The sequence below is a fragment of the Falco cherrug genome, chromosome 3 (genome assembly GCF_023634085.1).
Source record: "Falco cherrug isolate bFalChe1 chromosome 3, bFalChe1.pri, whole genome shotgun sequence".
NCBI lineage: Eukaryota > Metazoa > Chordata > Aves > Falconiformes > Falconidae > Falco > Falco cherrug.
In genome coordinates this window covers 116,910,593-116,932,990 of record NC_073699.1, presented here as the reverse complement: position 1 = coordinate 116,932,990, position 22,398 = coordinate 116,910,593, and the positions used below count along the sequence as shown (strand labels likewise).

Genomic DNA, 22,398 nt, shown 5'->3' with positions numbered 1-22,398 from the left:
CCTCGGAGCGGCGCCTGCTCCGGACACCCGGCAGCTGCTTTGTGCTGACTCTGGTCAGAAACGCTCAAATCATCTGGCTTGTAAAATGTGCCCGGCGGGCGCACGACGCAGGGTGGCCGGGCACACACGCACCGCCGAGGTTCGACACGTGCTTGCACAGGCGCCGTCCTTCCGCGGCCCGACGGCCCGGGCAAGCCCCAGCGTCCAGCCGCCAAGGGAGCAAGCGGCGGGGGTGCGGGATGTGCCCACGCTTCTGCCCTCCTTCTCCCACGCTTCTGCCCTCCTTCTCCCACGCTTCTGCCCTCCTTCTCCCACGCTTCTGCTCTCTTCTCCCACGCTTCTGCCCTGATAAAAGGGGCTCCCTGCCAGTGTAACCCCTCCTGTGGGCACGGTCAACCCCCAGCACCGGTTTTCTCTTTGGTGTCTCAGATGGAAACACCAAGAGGAGTTTGGGGGTTTTTTTTGCAGTGCCTGTTAATTGTATTAATTATTCAACATCTACAAAACTGGAAGTTTACAAATCAACTTTAGCTGATGATCGTCTTCCAAAATACAGTACCAAGTAGCGCTAATTAGCTGCTGAGCTCTCAGGGAGCGTGCTGAGGACAAGGCTCTTATTGTTAGCGCGTGCTTTGCAGAGCATGATGGAAGTCCCATGCGAGGAACCCTGCTCTGGCACCCGCGTTCCGCTGCTCACAGCGCCGGGAGCCATTCCTACCATCGCTGTAGATGAGGGAATACCTCCGGAGTGCGCTGGGCGAGTAAGTGCCTGCAGTGACAGAGGTGCATAAAAAAGAAACAGAAACACAGCAGCTCGTGAGCTGGGTTGTGCAAGAGCTCTGGTATCCCCAGTGCTGGGTGGGGGCTGTGCTCCTCACTTCTACAACCACCACCCAGTTTCTATGTCTTTATTCATGCTTATTCATTCCTTGCATCATCAGCCAAGCAGCTGAGGCTCTTGGTGTGTGGTGTGGTTCTCCATCACTATAAAGGGAAAAACAGCATCCTGTGTTTTGTTAGGACACCCACGCGTTGTGTTTGGAGATACCCAACACAGCACCAGAGCATCAGAAAGGATCAAAGGCAGAGAAGCATGAAACTGTCGGCATCTGTTCCGCAGTGTGGAAAGCTTTAATGAAGTCGGTGAGGGTCCCCGGGCTCTGCCTGCTCTCCCGTTTCCTTGGGTAGTTCCTTGGATTTGTGTAACTACATTTCTGGTCGGTGAGATGGGTACTAAAACCCTCAGCCTGTGTGAACGTCCTGGTGTCCTCGGCTGGAAATTGTCTTTGGCCATAGAACCGGAGTGGAGCGCTAACGCCTGGTGTGCACAGCCTTCAGTTTCACTTTGGTGTGTTGAGGGTTGTCTTGATGGTGCCTTTGACTGTGACCCCTGTGCAAGGGATCACCCAGAGCTGCTGGAAACACAGAGAGCGCAGCTCCGAAGCAGCCCACGCATCAACAGCTGCTGAATAATCAGCTTTTAATAAAGCTGCTGCTTTGTATCAGCCACCAACTGATTTAATTGGGAAGTATTTTGTCTCACTGCAGTTCTCCTCTGTGGTATGGTACGGAATAGTTCTGTACGCATTGTGCGCTCTGGTGGGCCAAGGGCTCGAGTCGCCTCTAATCTCACGGCTGGGAGTTCTGATCCGGTGGAATTCTCTTCCCCTCTTTTCAGGCTAGAGCGGAAAGGAGATGCAGGGGTTATAGCAACAGTGTGCAGACTGCGTGGATGGCTGCGTCTGTGGTGCTGGTGTCCCTTTGTCCTCGCACGCTGACAGGGTATTGCATGGGCTTCTAATCAAACTGGCACGACAGACTGATGAGAATGGAGGGGGGCGTTTCTCTCCCCTCTGCAGAAGGTGTTTCTCACTCGTTCCCTTCCTCTCAAACGATGTGGTAACGTCCTTACAGCTGTGGGTCAGGCCTTCAGCATGAACCAACTGGCCTGGCTCTGCTCCTTTAGCTGAAACAGCCCGATTTGCGTTGGCTGGGGATCCCAGCCTGGCTTAGTCAGCAGAGCAGCGCTCAGGGAGCTGGCGTGTCGATGCGGCGCGGTGCAAGTCTGGGATATGATCTGGACACGGCTCCAGAAAAGCCCATTACCCCGTCTGTGCTGCCGCGAGGGCTCTGGAGAGACTAATGGCACTAGCATGTTCTCTCGCTGCTGTGGCTGGTACAAAACCTGCAGCTGGGTAAGTTCAAACACTAGAACAGCAGCGTTGCTATTGCCTGCCTTTCCAGCCTTTCAGTGACCTCCCAGAAGGACTTCAGGATCTTAGAAGAAATAAACAGGGCAAGAAATATGAGTCTGACTAACTGAAAAAATCATGTTACTTGCACCTGGCAACAATTAGCCAACGGGCACTGAGGGACACGATCCGCCCAGGCTGAGCCGAGCTCCACCTCCACCCCATGGCAGCTCTGCAGCCACGCAGGAACGGTCTGCTCAGCGCAAGGAGGCTGCAGCAGGATTTGTCCCTGCATCTGCCTCCCCCTTACCCACGCTAACGCCAGGGTCACAATTCGGTGCTGTTCCATGCGTGAGCTGTCCCTTTGGTGCTGAGGAACGACTGTGACCCCTGCCTGCAGGAGCTGGAGGGACTGGTGGGGTGGCTGTAAGTCAGGATGGTGTGTTTAACCCATTCCTCGTAGGTCCCTCCTCCTGCTTCCCCAGGCATTTCCTGATTACAAGCTGAAGGATGTGTTTCTCCCCCCATTTTATTCAGCTTTACGTCAGGAAAGCACTGGTGAAGCCCGTGGAGGACAGGGCAGTCGGAGGGGCACAAAAGCCATGAGATCATGCTGAGGTGCTCCAACGCCGCTCTCCAGCTGGGGTGCGGAGGCTCTCTACTGTCACAAGGCACGCCTTGCCCCCCCGTCCCTGCAAGTGCTCCTCTCTCCCAATCAAACAGAGGAATATTGCAGGTGAAATGTCTGCTCAGAATAATGTGATAGTTTTACACACGCACCAGAACTCACAGAACCTGTTTGTCAAATGTGCTGACAGTCAGTGATGCTTTAATGGCCTTTCCATGGCAAACATGTTGTTTTTTCAATCTTGCCTTTAAAAATAATATTGTAAAATATGGACCAGCAAGCTGGACAAAGAGCTGGTGGTCAGGACTCCAGTGCTGCTTCTGCCACGCTGCTGCTGTGTGGCCCTGTGGATGATATGAGACCATCTAAAGGTGTCAGGAGACACTGTGCTCTCATCTTGGAAGGATTTAGACACTTGCTCATCATAAACCTACTGTCCCCTGCTCACAAAAGACCCTACGTGCCATGTGCTATGGAATTAAGCGCCTTTCAGAAATGGTGTGTGTCTTTAGGTGCCCATTCGCCTTTGCATGTGAGCTCCGCTAATTTCTGTGCTTCATTTTTTTTCTGCCGTGTGGGCAATAGCGCTGTTTTGTCGCATTTGTGTTTTGCTACCTCGAGTAGTAAGAAATACTTCAGAACAATTCTTACTTCTACCTGGCCCAGGGAACCCTGCCCGTGACGGGCGCTCCGTCCATCGCCCTGTGTTTGAGGTGAACACAGCACTTGAGCAGTCGGGCTTTGGGGAGCCTTTGTAATCCACAAGGTTGTACTGCCCGGGTGAAGGAGGATCTTTACAAGGTGGGATGGCCGGAGCCAAGAAAGTCAAGCAGAATTTCTGCCTGTCAGGAGAAAAAGAGATTTGAGAAACTTGTCCCACACTGATGGGATTTTATGTCTGGAAATAAAAGCCGTGGTTTCTGTTAAACACCCTGGGGAGGTGGGTGCCTAATCCTCCTAAACCAAAATCTTTCGGAAATGATCTGGGGGAAAAAAGGATCCAATTGCAATGCTGTAGACAGCCCACTTTGTTTATTGTAAAATAGAAAGACTTGCCAGTTGTCCAGCCTCTGTAGAGAGCTGGCTGCTGAACTACTCCAGAGCCAGATAGCGCTGACCCCAAGACAGCAATGCCAAATGACTCCAGCTGGGAGATCCTCCCAGTCTCTCTCAGTGACTGAAACAGGAGAGGGAGCAGGCTCTAACCCCAGCAGCTGGGCGTGGGGTGGTTTTGTGTTTTCTGATAACACAGGCTGGCGATCTTCTCTTCTCGTGTTTAATTTGCCCTTTCCTCTAGCCCTCTGTCCTTATCAAATGCCACTTGGTGTTGCTTCCCTCCCAGCCTACAGCTTCCCACTCTTTTTACAAAACCCCTGTTACAAGATCCAGCTGCTGAGAGATGTAGTAAAGATACACCTGTTGGGTAAGGAGAGCCGTGGGCTTTCTCATGTTCTCATTCTTCTCCTTGGTCAGGAATTTATTGTTGATCTTAATCTTAGGCCAGGCAACATCACTGCACGGTGACAATAAATTTACTTGAACAATTTGCTGATGGGCAGATTTATTTGTCTTCTCATAAGGACACCAAGGGGGAGGAGGAGGGAGTTTCCTTTCATGCCTTTTAATCTCTTTGAAACAAGCAGTAGGATGGAATACACGGGAATGGCAGTTCTGGCCCGAAGGAAGTCCTTGAGACTTTTACAAGCCTCTTCCCAGCTCTAATTCCCAGCCTTAGCAGGGGCTCGGGAAATGCCCATGTTTCATCCATCAGGTTCCTTGAGATGCTGGGCAGCCACGAGCATCCCTCGCCATTCCTGCCCAGTGATTCCCTCATCTGACTCCCTGTGCCCAGTGTGTTCCCCTGGGAGTGAGTTTAGGCCCGGGCAACGCAAAAGAAACACAGCCTAATGCTTACAGCCCGGGATGTGAAGGATCTTTTTCCAGGTCATGCGTGCTCTGGCTTCTTGCTCTGTACAGTGGGGATAAGAAATTACCCCTACATCATCAGGGTGGTGCAGTATTTAATTACTGTTTGTAAATGTCTGCGAGATCATCTGATAAAGGTACCTCTGATACACTGCTCCAGGGTGTTATCAACCCACACTCCCCTCCGAGGCAGTGCACTGTAACACTTCCACCTCGGGGCCAGTTCCTGTAAACCTGTGGCAGTAACTGGCCCCACTGGAGCAGGCGATACAGTGGGACACTGGGATCGCTCTGCTGTCTGATGTATTTTCATATATCCCAGGAAAATGGCACGACTTCCAGGCTGGACTTACCTGAAAGGAGTTTTCTTTGCTTCCTCAGTAGGTTTATGTAGCTGACAGGTTGCAGGCTCTGGGGTAAATCTGTGCCTCCCTGTCAGGTGGGCAGTCTTTGATGTGAAGCGAGATCCCGTGGGAGACACCTTGACGAGGGTATGGTTGATGCTGTAGTGACCTACAAGACAAACAGGAAAGGGATGTAAATACCAAACAAGGCAGCAACGGTGGCACTGAGGAAGGAGAGTGCATCACTCAGTGAATGTAACAGAAGGAAAAAGAACCGGTATAACAGGACTGTGTGAGGAAATCGCTTCTGGATTTAAAAAGTGCTGTCCTGGGCAGAGCTTATTTCGAGGGACACTGATAAGGCAACACTAAACTTTGTCCTGAGCACAGGCACAGAGATATTAGCAATTTTAAAGAATCAAGCAAACAGGAGAAGAACTTGTGTGTGGTATAACTTGTAAGATAAGCTACAAAGCTACGTGCCCTCACACTCCAGGTCTCAAACCTCACCAGGCAATGGGCCAGGAGTAGACTTCTGCAGCTACAGTACTGTGGAGCTTGGTACATTATGCACTAATGTGGCTTCTCCTGAAGCCTCTGGCATCTACACTGAGTTGCGGGGTGTTCTAGTGATTCCTTACAGCTACTCAAAACTGTCAGGATGGTTTCCAGACGGTTGTCTTAGCAGAGGTTCAAAAGGACCTACCCAGAGCTCTTGGAAGGGAGCCCCGCTAGTGTCCTGACACCTGCTTAAATCAAACATGCCTTAAGAAGCTCTGAGTGGCTGAATTTATGTGCAATGGTGCTCTGCACCCTGGAGGATCAGAATCAAAATCACCACCACCATCTTTCCTCCCAGCTCAAGGTTCATGTACATGGAGAAGGCCATTTTGCAAATTTCTCCACATTTAATCCTCTTGTGGTTTTGGACACGACAACATTTCTGGCCAGACAGTGTTTGCTTTGCTTGCAGAAATCCATAGAGGTCTGTTTCACAAAAAGGGCTTGTGGATGCCTTTGAATTGACTTTACCTGTGGGTAATTACCAACAAAGGAAAACCCACATGTAAAATTCAGTTGTCTCCGTTGTGAGTGATTCTAATGATACAGCTGTAGGCAGTATTAGGGCCAAAATCTGGGAGTGCTTACCAATTGTAGGCAGGTCCCTTTGTGGCCCAGCATGCAAAGGTTGCATTTACACAGACGCCGAGGACTTGAAACTCTTGCAGAAAATGTGGCTTTGTGTATTTAGTTGCTGTCTCCAGACTCCTCCAACGTCAGCTCTAAGTGTCTGGTTTGTTCAAGTCACCAGCTGAGCACAGAATTTGAGGCGGCGCTGCCAGGATGCCAAAGGGGCATCTGCATGGCAGAGCCTGGAAAGTGCTACAGAGAAAAGGACATGTGGTTGTGGCTGTCGCCACTGGGACTGCGGGGTGGGCTGATGGCTCTGAGCTAAGGATGACTCAAAGAATCTGTGTTTCAGTTCGTTCAAGCCTGCAGATAACAGCTGGAGTGTTTGTGCCCTCCTGCAGCTTGCAGCAAGCTCGGTGTGCTGCTAGCGGTCCCCGAGATAATTAACTTGGACAGAGGTGCCAAAAATCCCTGGGGGAGCAAGTCACGCTGCTCTTATGGAGCACTCGGATACCTGCTGCAGCCACTGCCCTGGTGCACACTACAGCTCTTTTAAAAATATACATAGAAACACATTTCATCTGCTGCTCCTAAGGAGTCTCACGCTCAAAGTGAGAACTGCTGTCCTTGCAGAGTCAAAAAAACTATGGTGCCAAAGGTTATACGAGTTACCCAAAGTCACAGAATAGATCACAGTGAAATGGGACAAAGGGAAAGGTTCTTCAGCTTTCCAGGATGAAGATTTACCCCCTGGAACATGCTCTGGGATTTAAGGCTTTTTATTATTGTCTGCTGAAATTGACTTTTTCTAATTGGGCTGTAGCTAGAGAAAACATCTAATGGTCGAGGCTAATTCAGTGATCTAAGTGGAAGAGGCCAGTGCAAGCACAAGAGTGGGGGGAGGTAGCAGGAAGACACTTGCACTAAAGATTTAAGCACAAAAAGACTGATGCTTTTTCCCTTGCTTTTTGTTATGTTTCCTATAGTAAGCTGGTAAAATGCCTACAACAGTCACAAGGTTTAGCTGGCTTTATTTTAACGTAGGGTTTGGTCCCAGAGCTGAAGATGGCTTTAAGGACAGCTTGGGACCCTGTTTTCTTGTTTCTTGCTCAATTTTTTTTCTCCAGTATTCATCAGTTTTCTGCTGTCAGTGCTTCAAAAGCAAATCCTCCAGTTACTAGACAAAAGTCTCTAGTAACTTTTTGCTTGAGCGAGAACACTTTGCCCACGTAAAGACTGCAGGATCTGTCCACCTTTTTCTTCTCAGATGTCTCTTTGTCTATAGCCATAAATTATCAGACATTGCCATCTTTTAAATAGATAGTTTCCTGTTCTGCTTCTTGTAGGTTAGATATTATCTCCTACAGTAAATCATGAGTCAGTGATTAATTCAAGAAGGCCGTTCCCAGAAGCAAATTCTTACAATGTTAAAATTAATATGATGTGAATCCATTATAGTATGATATAGAAAATAATTATGGCCTGCAAACTAGTTTAATCAACTTGGAACATGCTGGGGCAGATACTCAGTTGGAGTGAGTCATTATAAGAAAGTTCACAGTCGTAGCGTACAGGTTGTGTGAGCGAACACGATTACCCCATGTCAGCTGAGTCTCGGTAACTCTGTATGTGTGCTCTTTGCACACCCAAATTGTGAGGTAAGATATGTTTGTTTAAAACACCTTTGCTAATGTTTAAACTGTATCAAATTACTAAAAAAGCATGAATTGCTTCAAGAACATGCATGCAGCCAGTTGTCTCAGCTGATGAGTGGCAGTTTATTAAACTTATTAAATTGTGTCATCTTCATTCTGTCTTCAACTGCTACGCAAAGTCATCAAATATTATAAAGAGTCGATGTGCTGTGCCTCACCAAGCAGTGGTTGTAGCTGGCTTTAAAGCGTGGTTTAAAAGGGGACAGCTCACTAGGAAATGGCTGCAATGCAGACACGCTGTGCAGAAAAAGAGAAAAACTCTCTCTGAAGAGTAACAAAACAATCCAAAAGTAATTGAGTATAGCAAGGCACCATTGAAGGGACAGAAAAGAGCCATTAGCAGTGTGTATATTATTATAAGTGATCTGATAATTGTTAATAACACTCCATATTTTCTTAACACCTTTCACATCTCAAAGCATTCTGAATTCCTGTGGACTAACGCTTACAACACCCCAGCGAGGCCTGGTCACAGTGGCATGGGTGGGGAGCAGCTGGCACAGAACAGTTAAGTGCCTTACCCAAGGGTGAATCAGCAGGAGGTTCAGGAACTGAACCTGCAGGCTGGGTCCTTGGCTGATACAGCCTGGCACAGCTCCACAGCGAGGGCAAGGGCACAACCAGGTACAGTTGTGCACGGGAAGACCGGATTCCCAGTGCTGAGGCTGAACCTCGAAACCCAGTACCTGTTAAAGAGGTAACATCCGCCTACCTTGAGCCTCTTGGCAGAAGTTCCCTCTAACCAACCAACACGGGTCAGATTTCTGGGATGAAAACTCATGGGATGCTGTGGGGTCTTTCAGTATCACAGCCTGTGACACGGCAAGGACAGGGGTTGCTGCTCTCCCAGGGTAAGGGCTGTGTTCGTCCTCCCATGGCACTGAAAAGTAACTGCCTGGTGTGCACTCCAAGTTCATGGCAGCTTGGGGGACAGCTGCACCACAGCAGATCGTGCAGAAATACCTGAGCCAGCTTCATGCTTGCTCCGTTAGACACTGGTGCCAAACTGCCCACAGTGGCACAGACTCCAAACCGGTAAGGCACAGGGCAAGGACCTGGTGCAAAGGTCTGGGCTGTTGCAGGTGCCCTGAAGCTGCACCCAAAGTAGGTAGGTGACACCTAGTTCTAGCGTTTTCTGGAACATCAAATATCACAAGTGTTATACACTAGCTGTGACCCCTCTGACCTTGTCCTCTCTTTACAAATCTACTTATAAGTTATGGATTGGGTGCTGGAGCAAGGATTTTCTTAATCATCCTAGCAATGGGTTGTTGAAACGTGCCACGGTTTCCCTTGCTAAAGTTGATTGGGCTGAAAATGTGGCAAGATCTTGTAGGCGTTTGCAGCTGGATAGTTGGAGATTTTCTTGCATGCAGTGCATGGAACCTGGAAACAGAGGAAGTAAGGAAACTGTCAGTACCTGAGCCGGGAAGAAACTGGGAAGTAACCGAGGCCTGGAATTTACCAAATGTAATTTTTAAGGACAGATCACCTTTTGCATTTTAAAATCATCTGAAACTGCTGGACAGAACTGATGTTCTATGAGATGAAATAGGGGCAAGGGTGACTTTTACAGGTACTATGTTTCATTGTTTTCTTCTTTTTTTGGGGAGATGCTCATCAGCTTCCAAAAGAAACCTTAAGGACAACCTTTACAACTTTTGTTAGAGAGAACAGACCCTGAAATTATTCACTTTAGCTACGAATTTCAGATACTTTAGTACAATATTCTAAATTAAAAGCGTGTGTGTGTATGGATCTTTCTTTACGCTTTGGTAAGGCAACAACAGCTCTACCAATTTTGCTTGAAAAGGCTCATGCAAATTTAAAAAGGACCACCTCTGGGGGAGACTGAGCAAAGGAAATTTCAGCCCCAGAAGAAATGTAAAAGATAAGAGCACATGAAAAAGCAGCTTAGAATAGCTGTTGGACTTCCACCTTAATGATAACTGTCTGACAATGAAAATCATTTTCATTCTTGGCTGGATTTTAGAAACATCCCCAATACAATACTAAATAGGTATTGCAGACATAGTCAACAGAGCCAGTTAAAGACCAGACGCGTAGTCCACTGAAGCCAACACAAAAGCACTAGGTGACTTTAGCAGCTTTGGAAATCAGTCTGAAATAAAATGATTCCTCTTACCCACGAAGGGAAGTATTCAGTTCCTTTCTTTGACAATGAGGTGCTGTTGATCTCTGCGGACTGATGGGTGACACTACAGAATCCTGGACCTCGGTTTTCATTCTAGCAAGAGAAATATTACACGTGTTGACCAAGCTGCATCAGTTACCTCTCTCCCAGGGCAAAGGCAATGAGACACAGGCAGAGGCTTACACTGACGCTAACGGGGCAGCTCCTTTCCCCAGTACATCCTTGCTCTTCATCTTTCTGAGCACAGACCAAAACATACCAGTTCTTTTAGGAATAACTCTGAAAACAGTGATGCTGCAACAGAGCAATTGTCCAAACAGGCCAAATGTGTCCATAGGTGGCTAAACAACTTTTAAACCTTGCTTACAATTGGTCTTACTGGCCCTTAGGGCTGCCAGTTCCACAAATGAACTACTGTTAATGGGTTTTGTTTTATTTGTATATCTGTTGCTGCAAACAGCTTTCATGGCAAATTGCCATCCCCGTTAAACAAATGGAGAATTAACATTGTACATTTACTTCCTTCTTTCAAGTTTAGATTTATTGGGTTTTGGGGATTATTGGGAGAAGCTCACTATTTCATTTTTCTTAATTATCTCACATACATTTCAAGCCATCTTATCTGCCTTCTCTCTGAATTCAACATCTTCAGTGTTTTCAGTCTTTAATGGCACTCTAATGATGATATCTCCTATTTCTAAACTGAGTCTGTTTATGCTGTAGCCTTTTTTTAGAGTTAAGGTGGCCAGAACTAAACATAACATTCCAGCTGAAGGTGTACCAGCAGCCGAGATGATGGTGTTATTGTACTTCCTGTATCATTCTCCAAGTCATCACTTGCACCTCCGAATTTTATGCTTTAATTGCAATTGTGCATTGAGGTAGGTATCTTCATTGTTTCAAAATTATAATCTTTTAATGCAAGTCTCCTGTTGCATGGAAAACTGAGTATTTCTAAGTATGAGGAAGATCAAATTTCTCTACTGTCTGCATGGCAATTTGTATAGACTGGGAGCCACAGCAAATCTGAAATCTCACCTGTAAGATCTGAGTTGGACCTAATTAATTCAGCGTGTGGGCAGAATGCATTATTTGCAGTCACCACACCTTCCCTGACTCTGTTCTCTTTCTGGGCTTTTCAAAAAGAGGACTGGGCAGGATTCTATTTATAGAGCCAAATCAAAACCTGCCTGTGTCATACACGATCCTTCAGCTTTTCAGATGTGGTCCCATGAAGTCCTGAATGCCGTTGGTCACATGCCCTACCTCTGCCAATCCCAGGGAAAAAAAAGCAGGACATGCAAGGTCTGGGACCATACAAAGATGAAAGAAATAGCTTTGTACTAACATAAATGTGAAATTATTTCAGCATGTAGGATGGAAAGAGCTGAAGTTCCTGATCTTTAAGAGCATTCTACCACGATGTGAACTTCATTAATTGTCTTGTCTGCCAGTTACAAATGGAAAATATTCTGGAAGCGCCTGGAATCAACTTAGTTCCTGTTCTGATGACTTCAGAGTTGGATACTGACAGTGATCAGACACCCCCAAAAGAATAGGACGTGCATAACAGTGAGGGAAAGAGAATAGAGGTGCATGGGGTTGAAGAGCAAGGCAATGTGCAGTCAAGAGGACAAAAGAAAATACTTTGGGGTATTATTCCACTCATGCAAAGGCATAGGACTGAATGAAGGGATTTGACTGTGTAGAAGCTTTTGCAGGATCAGAAAGGAGCAGAAAAGATGCAAGGTTAAAAGTGGAGTAGTGGAAGCCTGCATAGGACAAGTACAGGGTTGGTTAAAAACCACCACCCAGACAGGACCTGTGCTGATGCCCACACAGCCGCGGCAACCCTGGAATGACTCGCTCCTCCTTAAGAAACCACCAGAAACAGCAGGGGGAAGAATGGAGGCTCTTGCTCTGCTTGGTCTTGCAAAAGAGTAGACTGAAGGGAAGAATAGCTGGGAGTGGGCAGGCAGTGTTGTCTACTGGAAAAGATGCTGTTGATTTATAGTGAGATCATGGGCGAATCACTTCACCCGTCTGTTTTTCTACCACAGCTGAGCTGTTTCTTGCTACATGTATGGACAAGTGTAATAGTGCTACTACAGTGCTAAAAATAATAAAACCCAAATATGTGCCGCTTCCATTTAATAAACTGGAAGAGCACTGCAAGGAATCAGATCCCAGGTCTCCAGTTCTCACTATTTGTACACATAATCCTTGCAAAATTGGCTTGCCTCATAAAAATGCCACCTGAGTTATAAAGCAGATGGTCACAAATAATCTTTTCCACATATTTTTCTTTGTAGGAAAATGCTTTGGGACAAAACAAAATTTGAGGTGTGTGATGCAACTCTGGGAATTTCAGCAGGGCTGCTCTGACTTACGCTGCGTTTCAGTTTAGCCCCTGTGTGTGATACTCCTAGGATGCCAAACGTACAGAACATTTCTGAAGATGTGGTTTGAGGGCTTGTCCACATGGCGCAGCTATTTTTTATCAACTCCCAGAACTAGAACAGACACTGTGCTGCCCTAGTCTTCAGCTTGCACCTCCACGTGGCCCTGCCATGTGGAAGCCCTGCCACATGCTTGAGGCTCTCCACCCTGGGCTGCATGGACCAGAGGGTTGTGCTGAGGAAAGCAAGATCAGTCCCATTTGCTAGAACTGGCTATTAAAATTGCAGCAGGTTTCCAAAGCAGCTGATAAAAAACTGCATCTGCAAGCTCCATTCCCTGGTGTTGCCCAGGCTTGGCTTCTCTTGCTGACCAGCCTGCTGAGGCTTGGATGGAATCCCGTGCTCAGCCCTGCCCCATAAAGGGGAGTTACTACTCTGGCAGCACATTCTTGATTAGTGCCTTCCAGGATAGCACGTGTCAGGGAAACATCTACAGAGCCCTTCTCCCGTCCAGCGCATCCAGCTCAGGGTTTGGCATGCCCGTCATCACTTCAGTGTTGTTGAAAGTAATTGGAGATTAGACATCTACACGCCCTTGGAAGTTCACCTGCTAAAGTGACTGCACACCTCTGTGCCCTCTGAGTGCTTTGAGTTGTATTCTGGTAGTAGAAGGGGGCATGGTGCTGCAAGGAAAGTCCATCGGCAACACCCCGTGAACGCCAGTGTTCTGGTACCCAGAGGGATCTGTGAAGACAGGAGAAGAGCTACGAAAGTGGGTCAGCTCACCTGTTAGGTATTCTAGGTCAGGTAGTAAGAAGCAAATAAGCTCTTTACGTTGCCTAAATTACAAGTGGATAAACTTCATGTACTGGCATTTATCCCTGACTACCCGGCTAAAGGAATGTGCTTCAAAATGGCTTGTGCTGAAGAGGACAGAGTCAAGTGCTTTTGGGGAGGAAACTAAGTCAGCAGCCCCCAAACAGCCTCGTGTTAATGGACCTAATGCTTCCCCTCCCCTCCCCAGTACAGTAACTTTTCTCTAGGGATAAATCTTAAGAAAGAATCAGCCAAGCCCTTGTGTAGCTTGTGGTTTGGCTTTCTGCCCACTCTGCCCTTCAAGCAGGAAATTCTCAAAGGGAAGGGACTGCTTTGTGAAGCTACCTTAAGACTCTGCCTCTTCTCTTTTAGTCAGAACTTAGCATCAGGTCATCTGGAACTCCTGGAAGCTGACCAGGCAGACTGATGGCGCCTACAGAAGGTATTTAAGCAACGTCTCTACCTTGATCATTTTCCCTCATCTTTTGTCCTTTACGTCCTTGATTGCTGTTATTCAGTCCTGAGATAATGCACTCCTGATATCACCGAGATGGGAGAGACAAGCAAGGAGGAAGAGATCAAAGGAAGGAGAAGAAAGAGAAGATGCCAAAGGCAGAACAAGAAAGAAGATGCCAAATACTTCCTGATTTCCCTACTTTACATACCCGGTACACAAAGTTTCAGAAATTCTTAATATACTTAATTTTCAGAGTTCTGGGGTTACCACGTAGTCACCAGACAGTAGGAGCCTGTCAGCAGGGGCCATGGGCACCCTCGCTCCACCAGCAGAGGAAGCAGCTTGAAAGCTGGATCCAGAAAGCCCAGGAGGCCCTTGGCAGCTGTGAGCATTGGCTGCACTTGAAAAGAAACCCGGCAGAGTGCAGGCTGGGAAAACAGTATGGTTTTAAAATATCTTTCTGCTCCCCTCTGCTGGCCAGATAACAGATGTACCGATGTAATTCCCACAGACCAGGGAAGGATCAGGGTGAAGAACAGCAAAAGATAGGAGGGGTTATCCTGTGCTGTCACTACACAAGCGTTAACTCCACTGATTTCTTTGTATTTGGTCCTGAATTTCAGCGGAATTGCAACACACATCTGTGTGTCCTGGAGAGCTCAAGGTTGGAAATGGGAGCAGGGCTGAAGCCAGGTGGGTGAGAGATGGGCAGATGGTCCAGATGAGGGTGCTGTTACGTGGAGTAATTTCAAGGTTTAAAGCAATAATATTGCATTTACCGTTTTCCTCATCCTGTTATCGGTTGTGATTACAAAGTGAATTTAACAACCTTGATCTCAACTTAGTTGCTATCCTTGTTACAAAACTGGATCATTAAGAGTTACAAAAAATTCAGAACAAAGACATAAACGTCAAACATTTTTGTCACTCGGTTACACTGAAATCTCTTTGACTAAGAATTAAATCCCTTTTTTCCTGAGTTTGTCGTTACTTTCCTATGGTGTTTGTAAGGACTGGAGGAAATCTTGAAACCTAAAAGGAACAGCCAATGATAATAAAATTCTGAATATGGAGATACAGAAAACATGTAACTACAATGCCAGTTTTCATTTTAAATAGGTTGTGTAAGTTAAAGGCAAAACTAACATTAATGCAGTATTCAAGTCAAGAAATCAGCAGTTATTTCTGCATTTAATTTCCCTTTTTTATTTAAGAAGCAAAGGGGGGAAAAAAGCCCTTCGAAGCACTGTGTTTGATGAATGGGCTTTAAGGGTGACTCAGTGCTGTTAAATCATTTTGCAGATTGCCCTCATTTACTAAGTCAGGCATCTTAACCACTCGCTTCACAACTGGCAACTCACAGAGAGGGGCTGACTATCTCTAAACTGAAAATCTGAGGAAAGATGCTGAGCACCCCAGCTCCTGCAGAACTCAGACACTATGCTGCCTGGTGTCACCCAAGAAGTGCTGCGCTTTGCAGGCCTGGAATCAAAGGCCTTGTCTCGGCAGCATCCTTGATTGCCAAGAGACAGTGAGGTGGAAGCTACTATAAGTTTTCAAATTGCATAATCTCTCACAGACACAATAAAACCACGGATATTTCATCTAATTAAGCTCTGGTGTTATTACTACCGGTCACAGGGCTGCACCGGCAATAGTGCTACATTTGGAAAGTTTAAATGTTAGCTCCATGAAAATTTAAGCGTGCTTCTTACCAAGTACAGGTCTTAAGCTGAGCTCTGCAATTAGGGGGAAGGTTAGTGCAGGGAAGAGGTCTGAAGTAATTGCTAGTGACAGGCCTCTTACAGGGGTGGTGTCCAGGCCAAGGAGTTGGTTAGTGCCACAAGAGAGCCAACAGCAAACTTTCCACTGTCTTGCACAGCAACAGGGATATGGTTTGATAGCGTTCCTTATTCCCTTGTGCTGGTTTGTCCCCAAGGACATAAATTCTGGACCTGCAACACCTCTAACTGGCTGTGGGTATAAAGTTTCACTTGCCACTTCCTCATCACTTATTAATGAATCCTTGCCATGCTCTGAAAGGGAAACCTTTGTATGGTTGGGGTTTTCCTTCTTCAGCTGTGAAATGACTGTTGCAAGTCCTGTTCCCATTCACTACGTGGCACCAAGTGATGATCTTCTGCTGGATGCATCATGCTCCAGAACACCCGTGAGCACCCGCGGCAAGGCAGCTAGCCACCTCACAGCACCACTGCGCACCCAACGTAACAACCTTGGGTGGCACTATTTTGTAAACGTTTCTAAAACCAACCACGCAGAACTGTTAATGTGCGGCGGCAAGGCAGAGGCTGAAGGACTGGGTTGGTTTGCTTACAGGAAGGCAGCGAAACAGCCATAACCGTTGCTGCTTTCCCTTCTGTGAGCTGCCGCGGCCCTGCTCACTGCAGGGGTGCTGCGCGGCCTCAGGGGGCGGTGGGGGCTGCCTCAGGGGGCCGAGACCTCAGGGGGCGGCGGGAGGCGGGTGTTGCCTCAGGGGGCCGAGGAGGCTTCAGGGGGCGGCGGGAGGCGGGTGTTGCCTCAGGGGACCGAGGAGGTCGGCGGGAGGCGCCTGAGGGAGGTCCTGCCATAGCGCTACAAGCAAATAACGCCACGGCCCCACCCCGCCCAGGTGAAGTGGCGCGGTGCATGCCGGGAACGGCGTCAGCCCTTCCCGGGAGGTAGCGCGGTGCAGGCTGGGAATGATGGGTACCTGACAGCGGGAGGCGGTGCGGTGAGCGCACGGCGTACACCCCCCCCGCCCCGCCCCTCCCTTCCCCGGTGAGGTGGCACGGTGCATGCCGGTACCGGTGCGTCTCGGGGCTCTCCGGCCTTCACCGGTACCGGCGGCTGAGGGAACGCGTACACCTGGTTGCCAAGACAATGGCGGGCCTAGCTCTCCTCCAATCACAGCGCCTGTTACTTCGGGTGGTCCGGCAGATGCCCAATCACAGGCGAGCTCTCAGAGCCGTTGTGCGCGCTGTTGGACATGCGCGGCTAGTTAAGGTGGCTCGAGGGAGCGCGGATGCGCATGCGCCTTAAGTAGGCCCTGGCAGCTAGGCGATGCCACCACCGCCCCCAAGGCGGGCAGCAGGGGAGGCTGTGCCGGGTGGAGGTGTGGTGCCACGGTTGTCCTGAGAGCCCTGAGCCGGGGAGTCCTTCCTCCTCCCCTCAGGCCCGGGAGGGGCCTGGCCGACGGCAAGGCGCTGCCACGGCCCGGGCGAGCGGCGGAACCCGGCTCCTTCCCTAGCCCGCCCCCTCGGAGCCCGGCGCCGCGCTAGGGTTCATCCCATAGGCTGGGCCAGGCCCGATAGCCGCCCGACAGCCAATCGCCGCTGTTTGCTGGGGCCCGGCCCCGGACTGACAGGGCTGGCAGCGAATGGGAGGGGCCGGGCAGGGACCGACGGCATCTGGGCCGGGGACCGAAGTTGGGGTCGGAGGGCCTGGCCATGGGGGCAGGGCGGCGGCCCTGAGGGAGCAGGTGAGTGCGCGGGGCCGCCGCCCCCCAGGCGCTGCGGGTTTTCGGTGGGTCTTGGTGGGGAACCCGGGCTCCGCTGTGGGTCTCGGCTGGGGAGGGCGGTGTGACCCGGAGGGGCGTCGGGGGGCTGCTCTGCTCGAGTGGGCTGCCCTCACGGCGGGAGAGGCCTTTGCCCCCAGCTCTCCTCACAGCGGGGTGGTTTTGCCCTTTCGTAGCTCGGTTGTGCTGCCCCTGTCCCCCCCGCGCTCCCCAGCACGCCGTGGGACACCCCCTGAGTTACAGCGATCCCCCCTTGCAGGCCCGTGTTGGCCGAGAGAGCCATCAGTTCGCGGCCTGGGCACGGGGTGGGCCTTGCTACCTCAGAATGTGACCACAGGCTACTTGTCCGGGGTCTAGGGGATGCTCAGCCAGTTCAGGTAGCCCTTGAGTGGACTGAGAAGGATGGGCTGCTTGTGAGGATCAGGCCCCTACAATGGCTATACACCAGCATCCCCCTGTTTAGAAAGGGCCTTCACATCACAAGGTGATGCTGATGCTCTTTAAGCCTTTGGTGTAAGGAGCCATCATGGTGTGCAGGGACTACAGATGGGCTTGCTGCGTGCGGTGCTTCCCAGACACCTATAATGAGTTTAGCCTCCACGCTTTGCTCACGAAGTTACACTGAAATGACCTCTGTTAGCATGAAGAGCTGCACTGTCTCGTCCCCAGCACATGGGGATGGTGTGACTAATGTAATGCTGCGTCCTGAACAAACAACAGAGGTAACACAGGCAGTAGAGAAATGAAAAGCAGGGCTTGGAGGGCTCCAGAGACTTTTTGATAAGAGCTTTCCAAATGGCAAGGCCTGATGTTAAATGCCAGCTGCATATGTCACCCTTGGGACCAAGCCAGTTTGCAAGTTCTTTTAAAGCAAGGTCTGTGCGTGTTTCTGTACTAGAGACTTTGTCAGAAGGCATTTAAAATCTGCTTTCCCTGCTGATATGTGCAGTTGTTAATTTAATCCCAGGGAATTTTCTGTGGCCTATCCTTCAGCAGGATTTCATTACAGGTTTTGGACCATCAAGTTCATTTGACTTATTCTCTATTTTTTTTGTTTGCTTGTTTTTCTTAGTGCCACTTTGGAGAAATATAACCTTGCTGCCCCACTGACTGGCTGGAAGTATTGGCTCCTCTACACCTCTCCCTACCCTATTTCAGTGTAGCTTGGTGGGGGAAGAAAAGCAGCAGACGGGCCACAAAGAAATTTTTTTGTGCTTTACTGAACTAATTGTGGCTTGTCCAAGAAAACAGGATGGCTGGGAAGAAGTGGTACCAAGTTACAGACAAGGCGGTTCCAGCAGGGTCCAAGTCTCTTCTGTAAAGAGAAGTTACAGTATCAAAACAGCTGAAAAGTAAACATTCCAATCAACCAAAATGGAAGGAGGCAACAGTCCAAATCTGCAACTTCAGCAGCTCCCATTGGCCACAGCAGCAGTTTCAGTGCAGCCACACACTGACTCCTTTTCTTACAAGGTCAGATTTCTACCCTGGTCTTATCTCTGGGGGTCCTAACTATCCAAGTAAACCAATAATGCAACTGTATTGTGTTTATTTTTTTTTTTTTTTTAGAAAGTGTACTGCCTTTGTATTCAGCCATGCCCGGAGGCCCCAGTATATTATATGCTGTGTAGATAAGCAATGAGAGAAATTCTGTGTCTTGAAGAGCTAGAAAAAGTGAAGAAAGGGCTGGCAGTTAAAAGCTGTGGATGTCTGAGGGTGGTTAGGTGCAATAAATTCTGCTAGGTGCCTTTTCAGACTAACCCATACATTAGTAATGGTGATCAGATGTTCTGGTCTGCTGTAGATTCAAGTGCTTGAATTTCACGTGGGTCAACCCATAGCCAATGCCGAGCCTGCAGTTGAGATGGGATGTGCTGCTGTAGTCCTTCCTTATTCTCCAGCTGGGAACAGATCTGCTCCCAAATCAATTTCTTCTGAATCCCTGATTCTGAAAGTGCTCAGAAATTCACAGCAAGAAGGGCTTTTTTTTTCACTGGAAAAAGTACTTTGCTGAGGCTGCAGTCCTTTTATAGGTGCACTGTAAAAGTTGACCTGACTGATGTTGGCTTGCAGGCTTTCAGAGTCCAGAAGCTGATCCCAAACCTGCGCTGCATTTGGGGGCTTTTCAGCTGTGGCACCATCTGCTCCATGTCCTCTAAACTGACGTCCAGTTGCTGAACCAGTAAACTGTGCCTGAGCTTCTCTGCCAACATCTGTAATCACCCAGTGATGTTTTTCTGCCAACTTTACTTGTAGGAAGATCTCTCAGGTGCTTTTGAAAGAAGCCATTTGAGTGAATCTTATTTTCATACATCCCAATAAAAGAGATTTTTGCTCCACTGATAAGAACTTGAAATCTTAAAGTTCCTGCTTTACTGTGTATAAGAAAATCATAAATAGTATATTTACTGTTAAGGGAGGAATACGAATGTGAGCTCAGTTATCCCAAATCAATCAAAGTAAGTACTAGACTTGGAGGCCAGCACCAAAATGAAAAGTGCTAATGACATCTAATGAGATTTACACAGTTGTTCGAAGAACACAAACAATAAATGGCCTCGCTTAGCCTTAGGCTCTTCTGTTTACTCCTAATGTACTTTTCCTTTGTGACTCAGACTGCTTTACATTCTTTTTTATTTCAAATTCTGTCTTTAGACCGTGAGAATTATCACGTTGCTGGGCATGCTAATGTAGAAGGGGTTGAGAGCTTGCTAGGAGCTGCTACCAGTTGCCCATTATTTTGGAATAACTGGTTCATACAGAAAGCAGCATAAAATCTGTGATAATTGGGTTGCCTCATTAAATGGCCTAAACTACCTACTGAACCAGCAGATGATATAAGTGGAGAAGAGCAGAATATCTCTTAAGATGTGAGCTGCAGAATGCAGAGGTCCCTGATCCATACTCTGCTGAATTTCAGGGCAACAAACATCCTCACAAAGAGTTTTTCAAAGGGAGAAATGAGTGAATGGGTTGTTGTGTTTTGCTTTATCTTCTTCCCCTCTGAGAAACTGCAAAGAATGCATATATATGCACACTCATTTAAGTCTCTTGTAGAAAGTATCTGTTAAGGAAAGGTTGTCTTTCACCTGAGTTTCACAGATTTGGAACATAGCCACAGGGAACTTACCTGAATTGCCCTAGATCAGGTAGAAAGGGAGGAAGATAAACAGAGATTTTACTGACGGGTGACCTTGGAACCATTTGCCCTCATCCAGACTGTGCAAAAAGCTCCAGCTTCCTTCAGGGTCTGGTGGCTAAATTTAATACTGGTGTGTTGACTTTTGTTTTTACAGGAGAACTTGATTGGTGCGTTACTAGCTATTTTTGGGCATCTTGTTATCAGTATTGCACTCAACCTCCAGGTGAGTATCATGAAGCAAATATTCACCCTGCCTTAGGCATCCTGCATTAAAAAGCGTTGAGCATGCCAAAGCTGCGCTGCCTTTATTTTCTTTTCTAGAAATACAGCCACATCCGGCTGGCAGGTTCCAAAGACCCCCGAGCCTACTTCAAAACCAAGACATGGTGGTGTGGACTGTTTCTGCTGGTGCTGGGAGAACTGGGAGTGTTTTCCTCCTACGCCTTTGCTCCTCTTTCACTGATTGTGCCACTCAGTGCAGTGTCTGTTATAGGTAAGGGGGAGAGAGACAACAGCTGTACAAGCCTGCGTGCGTTCCTGTGTGAGATTGCTGATCATTAGCCTGATGCATAACTCACTGTTTCTCTCTCCTTTTTTTTTTTATAGCCAGTGCAATCATAGGAATTATATTTATTAAAGAAAAATGGAAGCCCAAGGATTTTTTGAGTAAGTTCCACAGTTCCTTTTCATTTATCCTCTTTGTTTACAAGCCATTCAACACGCAGCACAGCCCCGCAAGAATCATAATTAGAGGGATGACAAGATCTCCATTAACTATAGTACCTCTTTGCAGAAATGCGTCATCTTATCCACTGTTTGTTAAAAAAGGATTGCTTTGTTTTTTTCTGACTTGTGCCAAATCACCTAAATCTCACAGATTTTAGAAATACATGGGAATGGTGTTTGTTTGCAGGATTTGCGAATTATGGTTCTCTAGGCTGAAGCTGCAGCGTAGGGCCTTGACTCTGCAGTAGTGTAGGCACAACTGAGTCAGCTGGATTTCATACATGCGCAAGTGTTTGTGGAACTGAGGCATGAATTCTTGTATTTCTTAGAAAACGGGCTGTGGGCATTGCCAGGCAGGATAAGCCCCAGATTACAGGTCTTGTAGTTCCTGTTTGTTTAGCAGATACTACCTGGTATGAGCTTTTTTTTCCTCACCTCCCAGCATGCGCATTGCCTAGGTTTTTTTTGGTTATAATATTTTGAAAGTGGGGCATGAAGGGCAGAGGAATGAGTCATCCAGAGGAATATGCATGATGTCATTAATGATCATTGTGCATGTGCAATGTTAATTCCATGCATCCACACTAACCCACTAACTTTGTCCTCTCTTTTTTTTTTTTTTTTTCTTGTTTGTCCTTTGGTTGCCGAAGGGCGCTATGTTTTGTCCTTTGTAGGCTGTGGTTTGGCAATTGTTGGAACTTACCTGCTGATAACATTTGGACCTAATAGTCATGAGAAGATGACAGGAGAAAATATCACTAGGCATTTAGTGAGCTGGCCATTTCTGTTGTACATGGTAAGATGGCCCATAAAATATGGGACTGTTTTCTGCTATATGCCTGACTGAGAGTTTAATTTCAAGCATTATTTTTCCTTATGGTTACTACCAAATATTCCTTGGACTTGCTAATGAACCTATGCCATCTTTTCCTGGTGTCAGTTCCACATTGCACATAGACACATGCATGCACAATTTGGAACTCTCCCATTCTGTCTCTGATTGATTCTGTTAGGACTTCAATATGTTTTAACTGAAAAGTTTTAGAGCAGCTTGTTCTCTCCTGACCTGTCAGCTTCAGCCTGTAGCAGTAGTACTGATGGCAGCTGAGAGCAACTGCTCCGGAGGTGTCTGAATACTGTGCTTGCATCTGGGCTTTTTCTTGACTGACTTTCTCTGGAGCCATCAATCAATCATTGAAAAATCTAATGAAATCTCTCATTTTTTAATGGAGATAAGTTGGGACATTAAATAA

General features: G+C 47.7%; 1 protein-coding gene and 1 non-coding gene across 6 annotated transcripts in view; one reads left to right on the top strand and one right to left on the bottom strand.

The window, feature by feature from the left end:
- Positions 1-385: 385 nt before the first annotated feature.
- On the bottom strand, positions 386-16,650 carry LOC114017415 (uncharacterized). Of its 2 annotated transcripts, none has more exons than XR_008731394.1 (5): positions 16,569-16,650; positions 10,083-10,184; positions 6,240-9,322; positions 5,100-5,259; positions 386-3,662 (listed from the first exon to the last, which is right to left on the bottom strand). It is a non-coding gene; the product is annotated as an uncharacterized LOC114017415 (transcript). The 2 variants fall into 2 exon arrangements; XR_008731393.1 differs by lacking the exon at positions 16,569-16,650 and adding an exon at positions 16,474-16,566.
- NIPAL3 (NIPA like domain containing 3) overlaps positions 16,427-22,398 on the top strand; it is a 16,256-nt gene continuing 10,284 nt past the window's right edge. Inside the window, exons 1-6 of one of the 4 annotated variants that reach the window (XM_055705027.1) lie at positions 16,427-16,494; positions 18,350-18,750; positions 20,574-20,642; positions 20,741-20,912; positions 21,026-21,085; positions 21,796-21,941. In XM_055705027.1, coding sequence (XP_055561002.1) covers positions 18,652-18,750; positions 20,574-20,642; positions 20,741-20,912; positions 21,026-21,085; positions 21,796-21,941 — 546 coding nt within the window. In that variant the 5' untranslated portion in view covers positions 16,427-16,494; positions 18,350-18,651. Of the gene's footprint in view, positions 16,495-16,880; positions 17,242-18,349; positions 18,751-20,573; positions 20,643-20,740; positions 20,913-21,025; positions 21,086-21,795; positions 21,942-22,398 lie in introns of those variants that run through there. The other 3 variants (XM_055705028.1, XM_055705026.1, XM_014284704.3) reach the window with 3 other exon arrangements.